At 43.4% G+C, this 15,161-nt stretch overlaps 1 protein-coding gene across 1 annotated transcript in view; it reads right to left on the minus strand.

The window, feature by feature from the left end:
- The window catches only part of PLEKHS1 (pleckstrin homology domain containing S1), a 47,939-nt gene that overhangs the window by 17,535 nt on the left and 15,243 nt on the right, over positions 1–15,161 (minus strand). The window contains exons 7-10 of the mRNA XM_053308993.1: positions 11,279–11,413; positions 8,792–8,896; positions 4,594–4,700; positions 19–195 (exon numbers count right to left, since the gene is read on the minus strand). Of these exons, the coding sequence (XP_053164968.1) occupies positions 19–195; positions 4,594–4,700; positions 8,792–8,896; positions 11,279–11,413 (524 nt within the window). The remainder of the gene's footprint in view (positions 1–18; positions 196–4,593; positions 4,701–8,791; positions 8,897–11,278; positions 11,414–15,161) is intronic.

Genomic DNA, 15,161 nt, shown 5'->3' on the forward strand with positions numbered 1-15,161 from the left:
CATCTGAAACATCCTTACCTGAGAATTATGGACAACTGAATCACTGATAGTGGTTTTTCTGATTTGAAGGTTCGTGGTGGTGGGATTGGTTTCATTGAGTTGTCCTCTTCCACTTTTAGATTATTCCCCTGGTTTTTGGGAAGGGTCAGCTGTTCATTACTTGTTGATACAGCATCAATTTTCTTTTCAGGAACCCTAATGAATAATTATATACATTAAAAGGAATTCATCATGTGATTAAAAGCTTAGCCTTAGGCAAATGTTGGAAACCACACACACCACAATGTGGAGCATGATTGTGTACAGTATACTCATGCAGAGATCTGTATGCTACAGCTATTCATTATCTAAACTATATTGTTACTATAGACAGTTAAACAGGATAACGTGGACTAGATTATTGTAGATCGTGCAACTGCGACCTGCTTGTCTATAAATACAAATAGCAGCTGTGTGGAGCCTGCTAATAGCTGTGAGAGTGGCTTTAACTCTTTTCATTGCTGTAGTCTTGACTCACACTGGCCATTCCGTGGTTGATATTTTTAAAGTGAAAAAGCTCCCATTGCAGCACTGTTTTTTTTTTAAAGCAACTGCAGTCATCCCTCGCCAATCATGGGTTTTTCCCCAATTGCGGTTTTAAGTATCCGCAACTGGGAAATTGTGGTAGGTCTTGCCAACAAATACTAACATTTGATCCTGGCTGAATTCTGTGTTTGCCAGGACTGACTCGACGTCCTGAAAATCAGTTGCCATAAGCGGAGCTATTTCTGAGAAGAGGCCATCAGAAGGACAAGGAAAAATGCATCATAAGGCACAAGAACTGATGCATTGCTATTGCTGATGGGTTCAAAGTGGTGGGAAATAGCGTAAGAAAGAATTCCAGAAAGGTAGTTATGTTGCAAGAGCAACCACACACACTGTGTGGTAGCTTAAAAGCTAATAAATGTTCATGGACTAGAACTCAGCATGCGCTAGCATGAAGTGTTACTCATAGTTGGCAAGTGTGTGTACACACAGACATGTACAGGTGAAACTCGGAAAATTAGACTATCGTGCAAAAGTCCATTAATTTCAGTAATGCAAATTAAAAGGTGAAACTGATATATGAGACAGACGCATTACATGCAAAGCGAGATAAGTCAAGCCTTAATTTGTTATAATTGTGATGATCATGGCGTACAGCTCATGAAAACCCCAAATCCACAATCTCAGAAAATTAGAATATTACATGGAACCAATAAGACAAGGATTGAAGAATAGAACAATATCGGACCTCTGAAAAGTATACAGTGTACTGTGCTTGATTGGCCAGCAAACTCGCCTGACCTGACTCCATAGAGAATCTATGGGGCATTGCCAAGAGAAGGATGAGAGACATGAGACCAAACAATGCAGAATTGCTGAAGGCCGCTAATGAAGCATCCTGGTCTTCCATAATACCTCATCAGTGCCACAGGCTGATAGCATCCATGCCATGCCGCATTGAGGCAGTAATTGCTGCAAAAGGGGCCCAAACCAAGTACTGAATACATATGCATGCTTATACTTTTCAGAGGTCCGATATTGTTCTATTCTACAATCCTTGTCACGATATTCTAATTTTCCGAGTTTCACTTGTACATGTGAGAGAAAAAAGTTTATAAACAGTGCAGACAATGCAAAAGGTAGCTCTGTCACATTTATATGCACCGGCTATATACATACAAGAAAAGAAGAGAGATGTCACTAGTGAAAATACTTCTTTCTTGCTAGTCAAACACCAAATGTTGGGCTTTACTTTCTGTATTGGAAAGAAACTTCCAATCTTGTTTGAATCTGAATTCAACAGAATCAAGTTTCCTACCTTTCTTACTTCCTCCAAATCCCTCTTCAAGGGCCACCTTTACTTTTGGTACAAGCTTCTTATCCTACTGCTGCAACTAAGTTTAAGTATGTGTACATGAAACAATCATGTATTATTTCCCTCTTTATTGTGCCTCCCTTCTTCTGCCCTCTCCTCCCTATGATGTCGCCCTGTGTCTATTTCTATCCAGGCAGGGACCTGCCTTCTTATTTGTTGTAACGTGCTATATACATGGGTTTTGCCATATAAATAATGATCATTGTCAAAATCAATTCAGCAGTTTCAGCCTGGAGCCTCCATTTGATATCTTTCAGTTACAGTTTGGTGACTTTGAGGTCAACAACAGAGTACCCAGGGAGACTGAAATATTCTATTGATGCAATAAGGGTGAACCTATGATGGTCCAGAAAAAGCATGCAGAGCAAATGCATAGGTTTTCACTTCAGGTTAACAGAAGTTAACAAACGTAAAGGTCTATGATACTTTACAAAGAATGAGGGAACAGTTCCCTACAGTCTGTTTACAAACTTTAAGCAGAAGAAGGGGAAAGAAATAGAGGCAGATGTAAACAGGGAAAGAATATGTGATTATACCACGCTGACTGTCAGGTTCACTTGGACTCTGACCTTGAGGAGACTAGGCATGTGCAATTTCATTTGACCTCAAACTGATTTAGGTTGAATCAGGGGCAATTCACTGGTTCGACCTTGAAATGAATCACCCTCAAAATAGAGCGCCTGATTTGAGGTCGAAAAGAATCACACCTGACTTGACCCAAATTGATTCACGTGATTTGGCAGGGTTTTCGAGGCCTGTTTTGCTGGGAAAATGGGCCTCAAAATGGCACTTTTCCCAGAGAAAGCTAGTCTACCAATTGGGGTTGGCAAGTACACCAGCCCTTCACTCCGGACTTAGCATATCAGCCCACCTCAACTGGTCTATTGAGTAGATTAGTCCTCTGAGGCGGACAGACACACTAAATCTGGAGTGGAGGACTGATCTAACCGCTCACTCCAACTGGTAGACCAGCTTTCCCTGGAAAAACGGGCCTCAAAGGGTACCTTTTTTCCAGGGAGATCTGGTCTATCAATTGTGAACCTGTTCAACACTGAACTGGTTTGGTTCAATAGCTTGATATTAGACAGAACCACACACACACACCCAGCCTATTCCGAGAGGTCTAAGTAAAAAATATAAATATATTTATATATAAATATATAAATATATAAATATAAATATATAAATATATATATATAAATATATATATATATATATATATATATATATATATATATATATATATATATTAGAAAAACAACTTACTGCAGCAGCTTGGGGGGGCTTCTCCAAGGCCATGGGGGAGGGTCTTCTGAGGTTCCCCATCCCCCCTCTAGCCTCCATTAATGGCCAAATAACCCAGTTCTGGAGGTCTTCAGCTCGTTCTGGGCCTGCCCTCTGCAGCAGTGGTGATTTTGGAGGCCACTGCACATGCCCAATGGGCCTCTGTGTGGCTGGGTGACCCACAGAAGGCATGCCTGGAACAGGCCTAAGACTGCCAGAACCAGGCATGTTTTTCTAAAATTATAATATAATATAATATAATATAATATAATATAATATAATATAATATAATATATAATATTGTGAACCTCCTGACCCTGAACCAAACCATAGGGGGTTTGAGGTACATGAAACCAAACATGCCCGGTGTGGTTCAGACTCAAACTGAACCGAGCAACCCAGTTTTGTGCAGTGATCTAATTGGTAGATCAGCTCTGCCCAGAAAAAATGGCACAATTTTGAGGTCCATTTTCCCAGCAAAATGGGCCTTAAAGTGGTGTTCACATCACCCAAAATGATTCAGGTGATTTGAGGGTGATTCGTAAAGACAGACGACCAAGCTGGCTGTTTTCAAGTAACCAATTCAATTATTCTGCTATTCAATTTGAGCTCAAATCGAATTGCAGAATCTGACCTTGTGAACAGCCCTAGAGGAGACCCTATTGGAGACTGGGAAGCTTGCCCCAACATGGATTTCCAATTCCAAAAACAGCTCTCCAGATCCCTCAGGCCCAGAACAGCTATTGTTGGTCACTCCCCTCAGGGCAGCAGTCAGGACCTGGTGCCCACCAGTGAAGCCTTTTTCCTATCTTCAGAACCTCCTCTATTGCCCCCAAGTTCCAGTAGTGGAGACAATGTCATGCTAAAGCTGAGCTCCAGCTCCGGAGTCAGACTGCTTGCCTTCCTGATAAGCCTTCCCAGGAGGAGGAGAGCTGGTCTTGTGGTAGCAAGCATGACTTGTCCCCATAGCTAAGCAGGGTCTGCCCTGGTTGCATATGAATGGGAGACTTTATGTGTGAGCACTGCAAGATATTCCCCTCAGGGGATGAAGCTGCTCTGGGAAAAGCAGAAGGTTTCAAGTTCCCTCCCTGGCTTCTACAAGATAAGGCTGAGAGAGATTCCTGCCTGCAACCTTGGAGAAGCTGCCGCCACTCTGTGAAGACAATACTGAGCTAGATAGACCAAGGGTCTGGCTCGGTATATGGCAGTTTCCTATGTTCCTATGAGGGAGAAACCAGCTCAGATGCCCTCTAGAGCAGGACTGGTCTAAAGATCCAGGAAGGTTCAGGGTTCTTGATGACTATATAACAATTTCAATTGGCTCCAGCCTTTTGATAGTTCAGCAACTTTCTCTATGAGCTCAGGCCTTGTTGTTTGCCTAACCTGGATATGGACACAGGTGTACTTACAGTTCCTGCATGATCATATATTCTTCATTGTCATCAGTGCCAGTATCGTTGTCATCTGCACTAATGGGTTCTTCAGGGTTATCAAATTCAGAAAGAACACAATCCAACTATAAAAGTAAAAACCATATACAATTTGGATATCCAAATTCAAAGGCAGAGACAATGTACAATACTGAATTCATTAAAGCTGATGCTCTCAAGGAAATCCTGTTATTGAGCCTATCAATACACAATGATACACATGTTGCCTGGAATAATCAAAGTAAGTGGCGCTATCCAGACTAACACACTAGAAGAGATGTGTTTTCTGTCGTGCAAAGGAAGATAGTTTTTTGGTTCTCCCCAACCCCAGAGCTGCCTCTGCTTCCTGAAAACAACTCCTGACTTCATCATAGGGATGTGCGAACCAGTTTGAATTCAAAACAGTTCAAATTCGAACCAGGGTGGTTCGAAGGTTTGAATTCGAACCGAAACAGCCATCAGGTTCGAGCTGCAGGTTCGAATTCGAACCGAACCAGGGGGTGGTTCGATTCGAACCAGTTCAGACATCCAAAAATTGGTAGAATGGTAGCTGGCACCCAGGGGTACCTGCCACCCAAACCCCAAAGCAATCGGACACTCGTACGATTTTTTATGAATTTTTGAAAATCATTTATATATTTTTCTCATAAGGTATAATGGGACTCAAACAAGGCTATTATACCTTATTGTGGAGCACCCATGGGTGCCAACAACCACCCAAACCCTGAAGCAATTGGACAGTACTACGATTTTTAATGAATATTTGAAATATTTCAATTATTTTTCTCATAGAGTATAATGGGACCAGAACCAGTCCATATCCCCTATTGTGGAGCACCTAGGGGCACAAAAGCAGGGTGGGTGATAGTCAGACAGGGGTGCCTACCACCCACAAAACCCCAAGGCAATTGGACACTCCTCTGATTATTGGTGAATTGTTAAAGTATTTTTGAATTTCTCATAGGGAATAATTAGGATTGCAGCAAATGTATAGCTTCCTGTCAGGGGGAAAGGCGTGTCGTAGAGTGGAGTGTTATGGGTGGTAGTTCCTAGGGTGGGCAAGGAAGCTATCAGAATTATTTGAAAGGAATTGGGCAAAGGGCTGATTTTCAAGTGATTTTCGAAGTTTATGCGTCTTTAAGGTTTTTCTCCATAAAGAAGCATGGAGGTGTCAGCAAATGTATAGCTTCACGTCGGGGGCAAAGGAGTGGCCTAGAGCAGAGTGTGGTGGGTGGTAGTGCCCAAGGGGGGCCAGGAAGCTATCAGAATTATTTGAAAGGAATTGGGCAAAGGGCTGATTTTTAAGTGATTTTTGAAGTTTGAAGAAACATAAACTTCAAAAATCACTTAAAAATCAGACCTTTGCCCAATTCCTTTCAAATAATTCTGATAGCTACCTGGCCACCCTTGGGCACTACCACCCACCACACTCTGCTCTTGGACACCCCTTTCCCCCCGACTTGAAGCTATACATTTGCTGACACCTCCATGCTTCTTTATGGAGAAAAACCTTAAAGTCGCGTAAACTTCAAAAATCACTTGAAAATCAGTCTTTTGTCCAATTCCTTTCAAATAATTCTGATAGCTTCCTGGCCCACCTTGGGAACTACCACCCACCACACTCCACTCTAGGACACCCCTTTCTCCCCGACGTGAAGCTATACATTTGCTGCAATCCTCATTATTCTCTGAGGAATTCCAAAATAATTTTAAAATTCACCAATAATCAGAGGAGTGTCTGATTACCTTGGAAATTTGTGGAGTGTAGGCACCCCTGGTTGTCTACCACCTACCCCACCTTTGTGCCCCTAGGTGCTCCACAATAGGGGATATGGGCTGGTTCAGGTCCCATTATACCCTATGAGAAAAATAATTAAAAATATTTCAAATATTCATAAAAAATCATAGGGGTGTCTGATTGCTTTGGGGTTTACATGGTTTTTGGCACCCATGGGTGCTCCACAATAAGGAATAATGGGCTGGTTGGAGTCCCATTATATCCTATGAGAAAAAAATATAAATGATTTTCAAAAATTCATAAAATATCGTACAAGTGTCCGATTGCTTTGGGGTTTGGGTGGCAGGTACCCCTGGGTGCCAGATACCATCCTACCAATTTTTGAGTGTCTGAACCAGTTCAAACCAGTTCTAATCGGTTCGAACTTGAACCGAACCAAGGGGAGGTTCAAGCAAAACCAAAACCGAACCACCCCCTCCTGGTTCGAACCTGGTTCGAATGCAAACCGAACCGGGCAAACCGGTTTTGTGCACATCCCTACTTCATCAAATGCTCAGTTACATCAAACTGCACCAATTTAATTTATGTAGCAATCTTAAATACTGGAACAGGTAAAAATCTTCTTGGAGTAGAGTAATTAAGTAAATACATAATTTATAGCTTATAGCCATTAGCCACTATAAATTGGCATACACAGAATCTTATTTTAATTTATTTTATTTATTAAATTTATATGCCACCCCATCCAAACAGCTCTGGGCAGTGCACAACAAAAACAAAACCTGCAAATCGATCATTTCAAAAACAATCAATACAAAACAATTTTTTAAACAATTTGAAACCATTAACAATTAAAACATTTAAACCAGTTTAAAAACCTTGGAAGGCAAGGCCAAACAGATAGGTTTTTAGGGCTCTCTTGAAGGCCAATAATGAACTCAAGCTACAGATTTAGTCCGGGAGTGCATTCTACAGTCCAGGAGCAGCTACTGAGAAGGCCCACCTCTGAGTCACCACCAGACGTACCTGTGGTAACTGGTGGCCATCCAGGGCTTTAAAGCTAATAACCAACACTTTGTATTTTGCCCAGAAACATACTGGCAGCCAGTGCAACTGTTTTAAAACAGGCATAATATGGTATCTCTGGGTTACCCCAGAGACCAGTCTGGCTGCCACATTTTGAACTAACTGAGGTTTCTGAACTACATACAAAGGCAGCCCCATGTAAAGCGCATTGCGAAAGTCAACCTGGATGCTATCAGCTAATGCACCACTATTTTGATGCTTTAAGAACCTTGGGTTTTGAAACAAAAGAACTAATCAGCTGTGAGGTACTTGATGTCATGACCCCAGATACAGGAAATACACCCCCCCACACACACACACACAAATTGGAAGATAATGTGGAAGGTTCAGGGAATTAGAGGGGGGAATGAGAAGTGATGGTGGTGAGGTCTGTGGTCCAGACCTCACATGATCCTGTGTCACTGGGACCCCCACACACCAGATGAACCAGGGGATCCCAAGCCAACATCCTCTCTACAACCTGAGAACACTGCCCTGCCTTCATTATCTGACACAGAGGAGTTCCCTGAGGACCTACCAGTCTTAGATGAGGGCCCCCAAACATCACTGTATCCAGCAGTTAAGAAATAAAGCAAGGCTTCTTTAAGAAACAGAGTCTTTCCTAGAAAAAGGGTGGGATCAATTCACTCTGCTGGTGCAGCAGCTATAAAAACTGGCAATTACTGCAAGAAACCACTGGAGCCAACTCTTGAGTGCCAGCTCTTTTTTTCCTGCTCATTGTTGGCCCAGGTTCTGCCTCTTGCCCTTGGGGCTGTCTGTGGACACAGATTTGTGGGGAACAAATTTGTTAGCTAGTTGCTAGCCCTATTTACATATTAAGTTCAAGGCATATACAAGCTGTGTTCAGCGTTTGCCCATACAAGTCTATACACATGTATAGTTTTGGGGATGAGGTCATAGCTCAATGGTAGAGCATTGGCCAAAATGGCCGCCACCACCACTGGAGGAAGAGACAAGACAGCCTGAAAATGGCCCGAAACTGCCCTTTGATGAGTGGGGGGAGGGGGAAATGGCAGAGGCACCCCTGCCTGGGCCGTGGCAGTACTCCTGGAACTGGTGGAGAATCCTAATGATAATAATAATTTTTTAAAAACTTAGAATGCTTGAACTGGCTTTGAGCTCACCCAGGGTGTTTGGCTCAATGTTGAGCCAAACATGGGCCCAGTCTGGCTTGAGGGCGAACTGGCTCAATCTTGAGCCGGTTTGCACATCCCTACACAGTGGGATTTGCTTTTGAGTAAGTATATATAGCATTATGCTGTAAACTAGGATAAAGTATTCTGTAAATGACAAATGATGTAAACAGTGAACCATCACAATACAGAACACGGAAGATGATGCCTTGTAGATTACCTTGGTTAGAACGTTGCGTGGAGAATCGTAGAGTTCTTTCTCTTCGAACTTTTCATCTGACTGTTCTTCAGGAGGATCAATGCAATGACTATTTGGTAGGTGTCGCTAAAATAAAGTGCTGTCATGTTTATAGTATCATTATTCTTTGCTCAACAAACTCTAAAAAGGGTCAAAATGGGAAGTGTACACAGGCTGCTCCTTCTTCTCGCAAACCAATCCAGTAGCAAGTAAAGAGATACTTGTTTCTCTACAATATACACTGAAAGTTGAGCTTTTAATGTAGGACATGGACAGGTTGCGACATGAATTCCAGCTGCTATTTCTGGGCAAAATAACTGATAAAAATGTACCCTAAACCAAAGGTAGGTATCAGGTAGCTTGGGCTTATCTGAAGTAGCTCTCCAGGCCTTCAGGTTCCCCTTCTCCTTCCCAGATACCCAATATTGCAAATGTAATTGTCTGGCTGAGTGGGGGATACGACTCCACAGTTTTCAATCTCTCTCTCTCTCTGGTAGCTTTTACTTTCTTTACGATTTATTTCTTCCCATTTTCTTCCCACACAAATGCCGCCTATCCTGCTCCACTTCTGCAGGAATATCCTCCTGAAATATCGTAGTCTCCCCTCACTCACCAGAATATGTAGGCCCAATACCACCAAATTAACCATATTTTGCTCAACCTTCATGCCACTGATAAAAAGGCTGAGCAGCAACATAAGAACAGCGCTGCTGGATCAGGCCCAAGACCCATCTAGTCCAGCATCCGGTTTCACACAGTGGCCCACCAGATGCTGCCGGAACCCACAGGCAGGAGTTGAGGGCGTGCCCTCTCTCCTGTTGTTACTCCCCTGCAACTGGTACTCAGAGGCATCCTGCCTTTGAGGCTGGCCTATAGCCCTCTGACTAGTAGCCGATGATAGACCTCTCCTCCATGAAGTTATCCAAACTTGTCTTAAAGCCATCCAGGTTGTTGGCTGTCACCACATCTTGTAGCAGAGAAATCTACAAGTTGTTTATGCATTGTGTAAAAAAATCCTTCTGTTTGCTCGTCCTAAATTTCCTGGCAATCAATCTCATAGGATGACCCCTGGTTCTAGTGTTATGTGAGAGGGAGAAGAATTTCTCTCTATCCACTTTCTCCATACCATGCATGATTTTATAGACCTCTATTTTGTCTCCTAGAAGTCATTTTTTTTCTAAACTAAAAATAGCCCCAGGTGTTGTAGCCTTGTCTCATAAGAAAGGTGCTCTAGGCCCGTAATTATGATGTAAAGGAGAGAGTTTTTCGGTGTAGTGGAAGAACTGGGCATTCTGAACCTCAGTTTTCCCTATCTCTAAAATGGGTCTAAGAAGGCTGACACAACTTGCTGTCCTTACACATCTCTCAGCCTTAGTTTGCCTTCCATTATGCCTTTGTCCAGCTCTGTTGAAATCCTTATTTTATAGATGGAAAATTGCTTATGAACAGCTATTTTGTGATTGGCTCTGCCTCCCAAAGCCACCATTTTGTGCTAAAAGCTTCCAAGGCTCTGGCAAAAAAAAAAAAAAAAAAAAATTAAAAAGGCCCCCAAAACCGTAAGTCTGCCTACCACAGCCCTAAACCACAGTCATTCACAAGGGATAAATGCATACATTTAGCAAACTGGATAAATTTAACATTTTATGTGGGAGTAAAGATTGAGTATTATGCACATGTACACATGTAGGATTCTATGCATGTACATGCCTTGTAGATATAAAGGCAAATGTGTGACTGAGGTGGGTGGGTGCAATTCCATTGCACAACCACTTATTGAGGCTATTCCCACGATCAATGGAAAGTGGGCTAAAGGAGCTTAGCCCGCTTTCCGTTGATCGTGGGAACCACCGGGCCTGCAGGCGAGCCCGGTGCTCCCAAGGTGGCTAGCCCGCCTAGAACACCCTCCCCTTAAATGAGGTTAACGGAGTGAGTGCTCCATTAACCTCATTTCTTTGCTCATGTGTCACCACGACACGTGGGTCGGGGGTCTCTCGGAGGTCTCTCCAGGATGTCCTGAGCACTCGCATGGGACTTCCGGGGGCCGTTCGGGCCCTGATCCCTGTAGCCCCTGCCAGCTCCATGATGGAGCCGGCAGTCGAGTGGGAGGCCGCTCCGGCCGCTCCAGGGCTGCCTTTTGATCATCTGTAAGACCCGACAGAAGAGAGAGGGCTAAGACCCCTGCAGACCCGACAGAAGCTCTTCTCATGGATTGTGAAAAGAGCTTCATTGACTTCAGTCAATTTGTCAAAGCCTTGAGCCCCAAAAGACAATCAAGGGTCCGAGATACTATAATAATTTATTTGGCAGCATAATTAAATAATAATAATTAGCAATAGTCTGTCAGATGTCATGGGAAATTAACTGAGCAACTGTTCATGCAACTATTCCCATTAGACAAGGCATTAAAGCAATGCAGTGAATGTTTCAAATGATCCAGACAATTTATCCAGCCCCATTTTCTACACTCACAATACGTTGTAGAAGTTTTCTTGGTGACTCATAAACGTGGATTTTTTCAGAGGCTTCTTGAGGAGTGGGATCAGAATGTGGCCTTTTCTTGTCATCAGAGAAGCAGCTTTTCTGGCAAGTGTCTGTATCTTGCACCTCAAGAAATTTAAACAGAACAAAATAATGACTCACTGCATGGCTTTATTTCAAGGTCTGAATCAGTGGTGCTTAGAAAACAACAGTAGCAAAGTAGACAGCCTGCTTGAAGCATGGAGAGAGGGGAGAAGAGAAGTGGTAATAGGGGTCAGATGATATATCCAAGCCTACTGGACATTAGAGAAGTGTACAAGTATGTCGTATTCCATTTCCTAGCATGTATTCCTAATCATGTTGTCACAGAGTGGACTCTATTAGATAGTTTTTTACAACTTCAGCATTTAGATTAGCCCTAAGCTTTCTCAACTAGCTGAAAAGTGGAAAAACCTCCAGAGAATACATCACTTTGTGAGTGAGTTCAATATGGTACTGTATTGACACTATCCAAGCTCTTGTCTCAAAAGGCAAGAACTTTCTTTCTTTCTTTCTTTCTTTCTTTCTTTCTTTCTTTCTTTCTTTCTTTCTTTCTTTCTTTCTTTGTGTTTGTTGAATTTCTATACTGCCTGACAGAGAAATCTCTAGGCAGTGTACGAATTAAAACATAATATAAAAATTTAAAATTCATAAAACTGATAAAAATAACAATAGATAAAAACACATTTAAATTTAAATTTTAGTAAAAAGCCTGGGAAAACTGGTACGTTTGCAGGGTCCTCCTAAAACCAAACAGAGAAGGAGATGCTCTTATTTCAGCAGGGAGCGCGTTCCAAAGCCCTGGGGCAGAGAAGGTCCACAGAGAAGGTCCGGCCCCGAGTTGCCACCAAACTAGTTGGTGGCAACCATAAACAGACCTCTCCAAATGATCTTAATAGGCGACAGGGTTCACGGCAGAGAAGACACTCTCTTTAGTTTTAAGTTTTTTTAAACTTTCAAGGAAACATTTCTGCTAAAACACTTGTTTGCTTATATAACTTCTAGTACTGCATATATAAAATATAGAACATAGACAAAGCATGGCATGTAAGATAGAATTGATAACAAAGGACTTTATATGAACAATATTTTCGAGAAGCTTAGACTTAATTCAGAATCTTATCCATAGCTTTCCTTAAGCTGCCCCAAATCAGGTAAGGAGTTTAAGGATAGCCTGTTTACATTCCTTTATTCTAAAATGTCTCATGATCAGGAAGAAAATCCTAACTAGTGAAATACATCAGCATTTCAATTATAAACATAAAGTTCATAAAGTCCATCAGTGAAGAACAAGCTGTCATGTATTTATTTATTTATTTAAAATATTTATACCCCGCGCCTCCAGTACACTACAGCTTGGGGAGGCTCACAACATTAATTTAAAAAGATAGCTCTATCGCAATCTTAAAGATGTATTATTAATCTATTTTATGTAGATACATTCTTTCACTAATCTTTCTGTCTGAGAGAACAACTAGATAGCTACTACAACTATAAAAAGAACCAATTCATGAAAAATTGAAGTTTCAAGTGAAAAGATTACAGGAAAAATGCCATTCATTTCTAGGCCAGAAATTGTCATGATCCATGCGTCCATGGGCGTAGGGTCCATTGGACAAGCAGGGACAAATGTCCCTGGGCCCACAGGGTCAGAGGGCCTGCAAGGAGCCCCCAAACAGACCACCCCACCGCCACCCCTGCCCTGTCACCTCTCCTGCTGTGCTGCTGCTTCTTATCTTGGCTTCTGGGAGTGAGGGGTGAGCTGTGCGGGGTAGGCCACCCCCTGTGGCGGCAGCAGGTGCTGTGACTGTCGGACCTCTCCAGCCGGCCTGTGCGCCTCTCCAGCCGAACTGTGTGCCTGCACAGTTTGACTATAAGAACATAAGAACAGCCCTGCTGGATCAAGATCAAAGCCCATCAAGGCCAGCATCCTGCTTCACACAGCAGCCCACCAGATGCCACTGGAAGCGTACAGGCAGGAGTTGAGGGAATGCCTTTTCTCTGTTACTCCCCTGCAACTGGTATTCAGAGGCATCGTGCCTCTGAGCTGGAGGTGGCCTATAGCCCTCCAACCAGTAGCCATTGATAGACCTTTCCTCCATGAAGTTATCCAAACCCCTCTTAAAGCCTTTCAGGTTGTTAGCTGACACCACATTTTGTGACAGAATATTCCATGAGTTTCTTATGCGTTGTGTGAAAAAATACTTCCATTTGCTGGACCGAAATTTCCCAGCAATCAATTTAATGGGATGACCCCTGGTTCTAGTGTAATGTGAGAGGGAGAAGAATTTCTTTCTTGTTGACGTCAAGGGCATGCAACATCCATAGCTGAACTGTGCAGGTGCGCAGTTTGGCCAGAGAGGTGTGCAGCCGGCCAGAGAGGCCCAGCATCCACAGTGCCTGCTGCTGCCACGGGGGCCAAGATAGGAAGTGGGGGTGGAGCAGGGGAAGCAGCAGCAGTGTCAGGGATGGCTAACAGGAGGAGGAGAAGCCTTGGGGCAATTTTGGTTGCCCCACCCCTTGCATCTGATGTCAGATGCAGGGGGCAGGGCTTGGGGCGTGCACATGCTTTGCTCGTGCGATGGGGGACCCTCTTCCAAGCTTTTGTCCCCTGGCCCCCAGAGGTCTCGTTACACCTCTGCATCGGTCTGATCCTCTTTAACTGAGGCAGACCCTGAGTCAATCTAATGATGCAGAGGAAGGAGCAGTCTGTGAAGTCCCTGCACTCCAGGACCCAAGGGTTCCTTTATTCTTTGAAACACCTTTTCAGTCTGCAGATGCCCTCCAGGGTTTGGGGGACCCTTTATGTTCTGCACCTCCTGTTCAATCTGAGGATGCCCCACTGCCCTCTTCTTCCTCTTCTCGTTCAGAAGAGGAAGCAGAAGCCACATCAGTCCCAACACCATTGCTTTGACTTCGCCGCAGCCAACAATTACAGACTAAGGCACAGGCACTTTAAGCCTGCAGCAGTACAGCCAAAGGGATGTGGCCAGGCTCCACACTTCCCCTTCAAAAGCACTCAGTTTGCAGTAGAACCTTATTGAAGCAACATTGTTGCTGAGTTTTGAGCTTGCCCCTTGTGCTTTACCTATCTCTCCTGTAGACCTGGTTTTACCCTTGCTTGGTATTTGACCTGCTTTATCTTACTCTCATGTAGACCTGACCTGCTGGCTTCTGACCTTGGCTTGTTACTGGACCTGCTTCATGTTACTTCTATGTAGACTTAATCCCTTGGCTTGGTGACCTTGACTTACGCCTCACTCCCTTTGGTGAGTCCTGTCTGATAGACCAGCACTGCCCTGCCCTGCCAGACATGAGAGTGATGAATCAAGGAATACAAAGAAATAAATAATTATATATTCTTAATATCCATGACAATGTGTGAGAGGGTGGTTTGAGCCCCACCCCATGATTAGAAGAGGGTGCATTGGGATGAGGATGGGCTCATGCATGTACCTAATTGCTCAGTAAGTGGGCTGGCTCAGACTTACTATCCAAGCTGTTCCTATCATCAGCTTTCTGTCTGGAGGCAGAATGTATGTCTCTAGAGGAGCAGATGCAGAGGCTCACACCACATCAGAGAAACCCGCCCCACCCCTGGTTACAGGTATGTCTGTATTCAGTCACTGGGATACCACACTATTAGATACTACACTATTAACTGAAATTCCAGGTGCCAGAATCAAGTATTCATCTAGCCCTCTACAGACATTATAAGTGCAATGGGTGCTCATGCTTACAGTGGCAAAAGTGGGGAGGAAGTCCCACCCTGCTGCCATCATTCATCCACTTCTGCCGATGAACATGCTCATGGTGCTGTTTGTCTGAAGGGGAG

This window comes from Hemicordylus capensis, chromosome 3 (genome assembly GCF_027244095.1).
Source record: "Hemicordylus capensis ecotype Gifberg chromosome 3, rHemCap1.1.pri, whole genome shotgun sequence".
NCBI lineage: Eukaryota > Metazoa > Chordata > Lepidosauria > Squamata > Cordylidae > Hemicordylus > Hemicordylus capensis.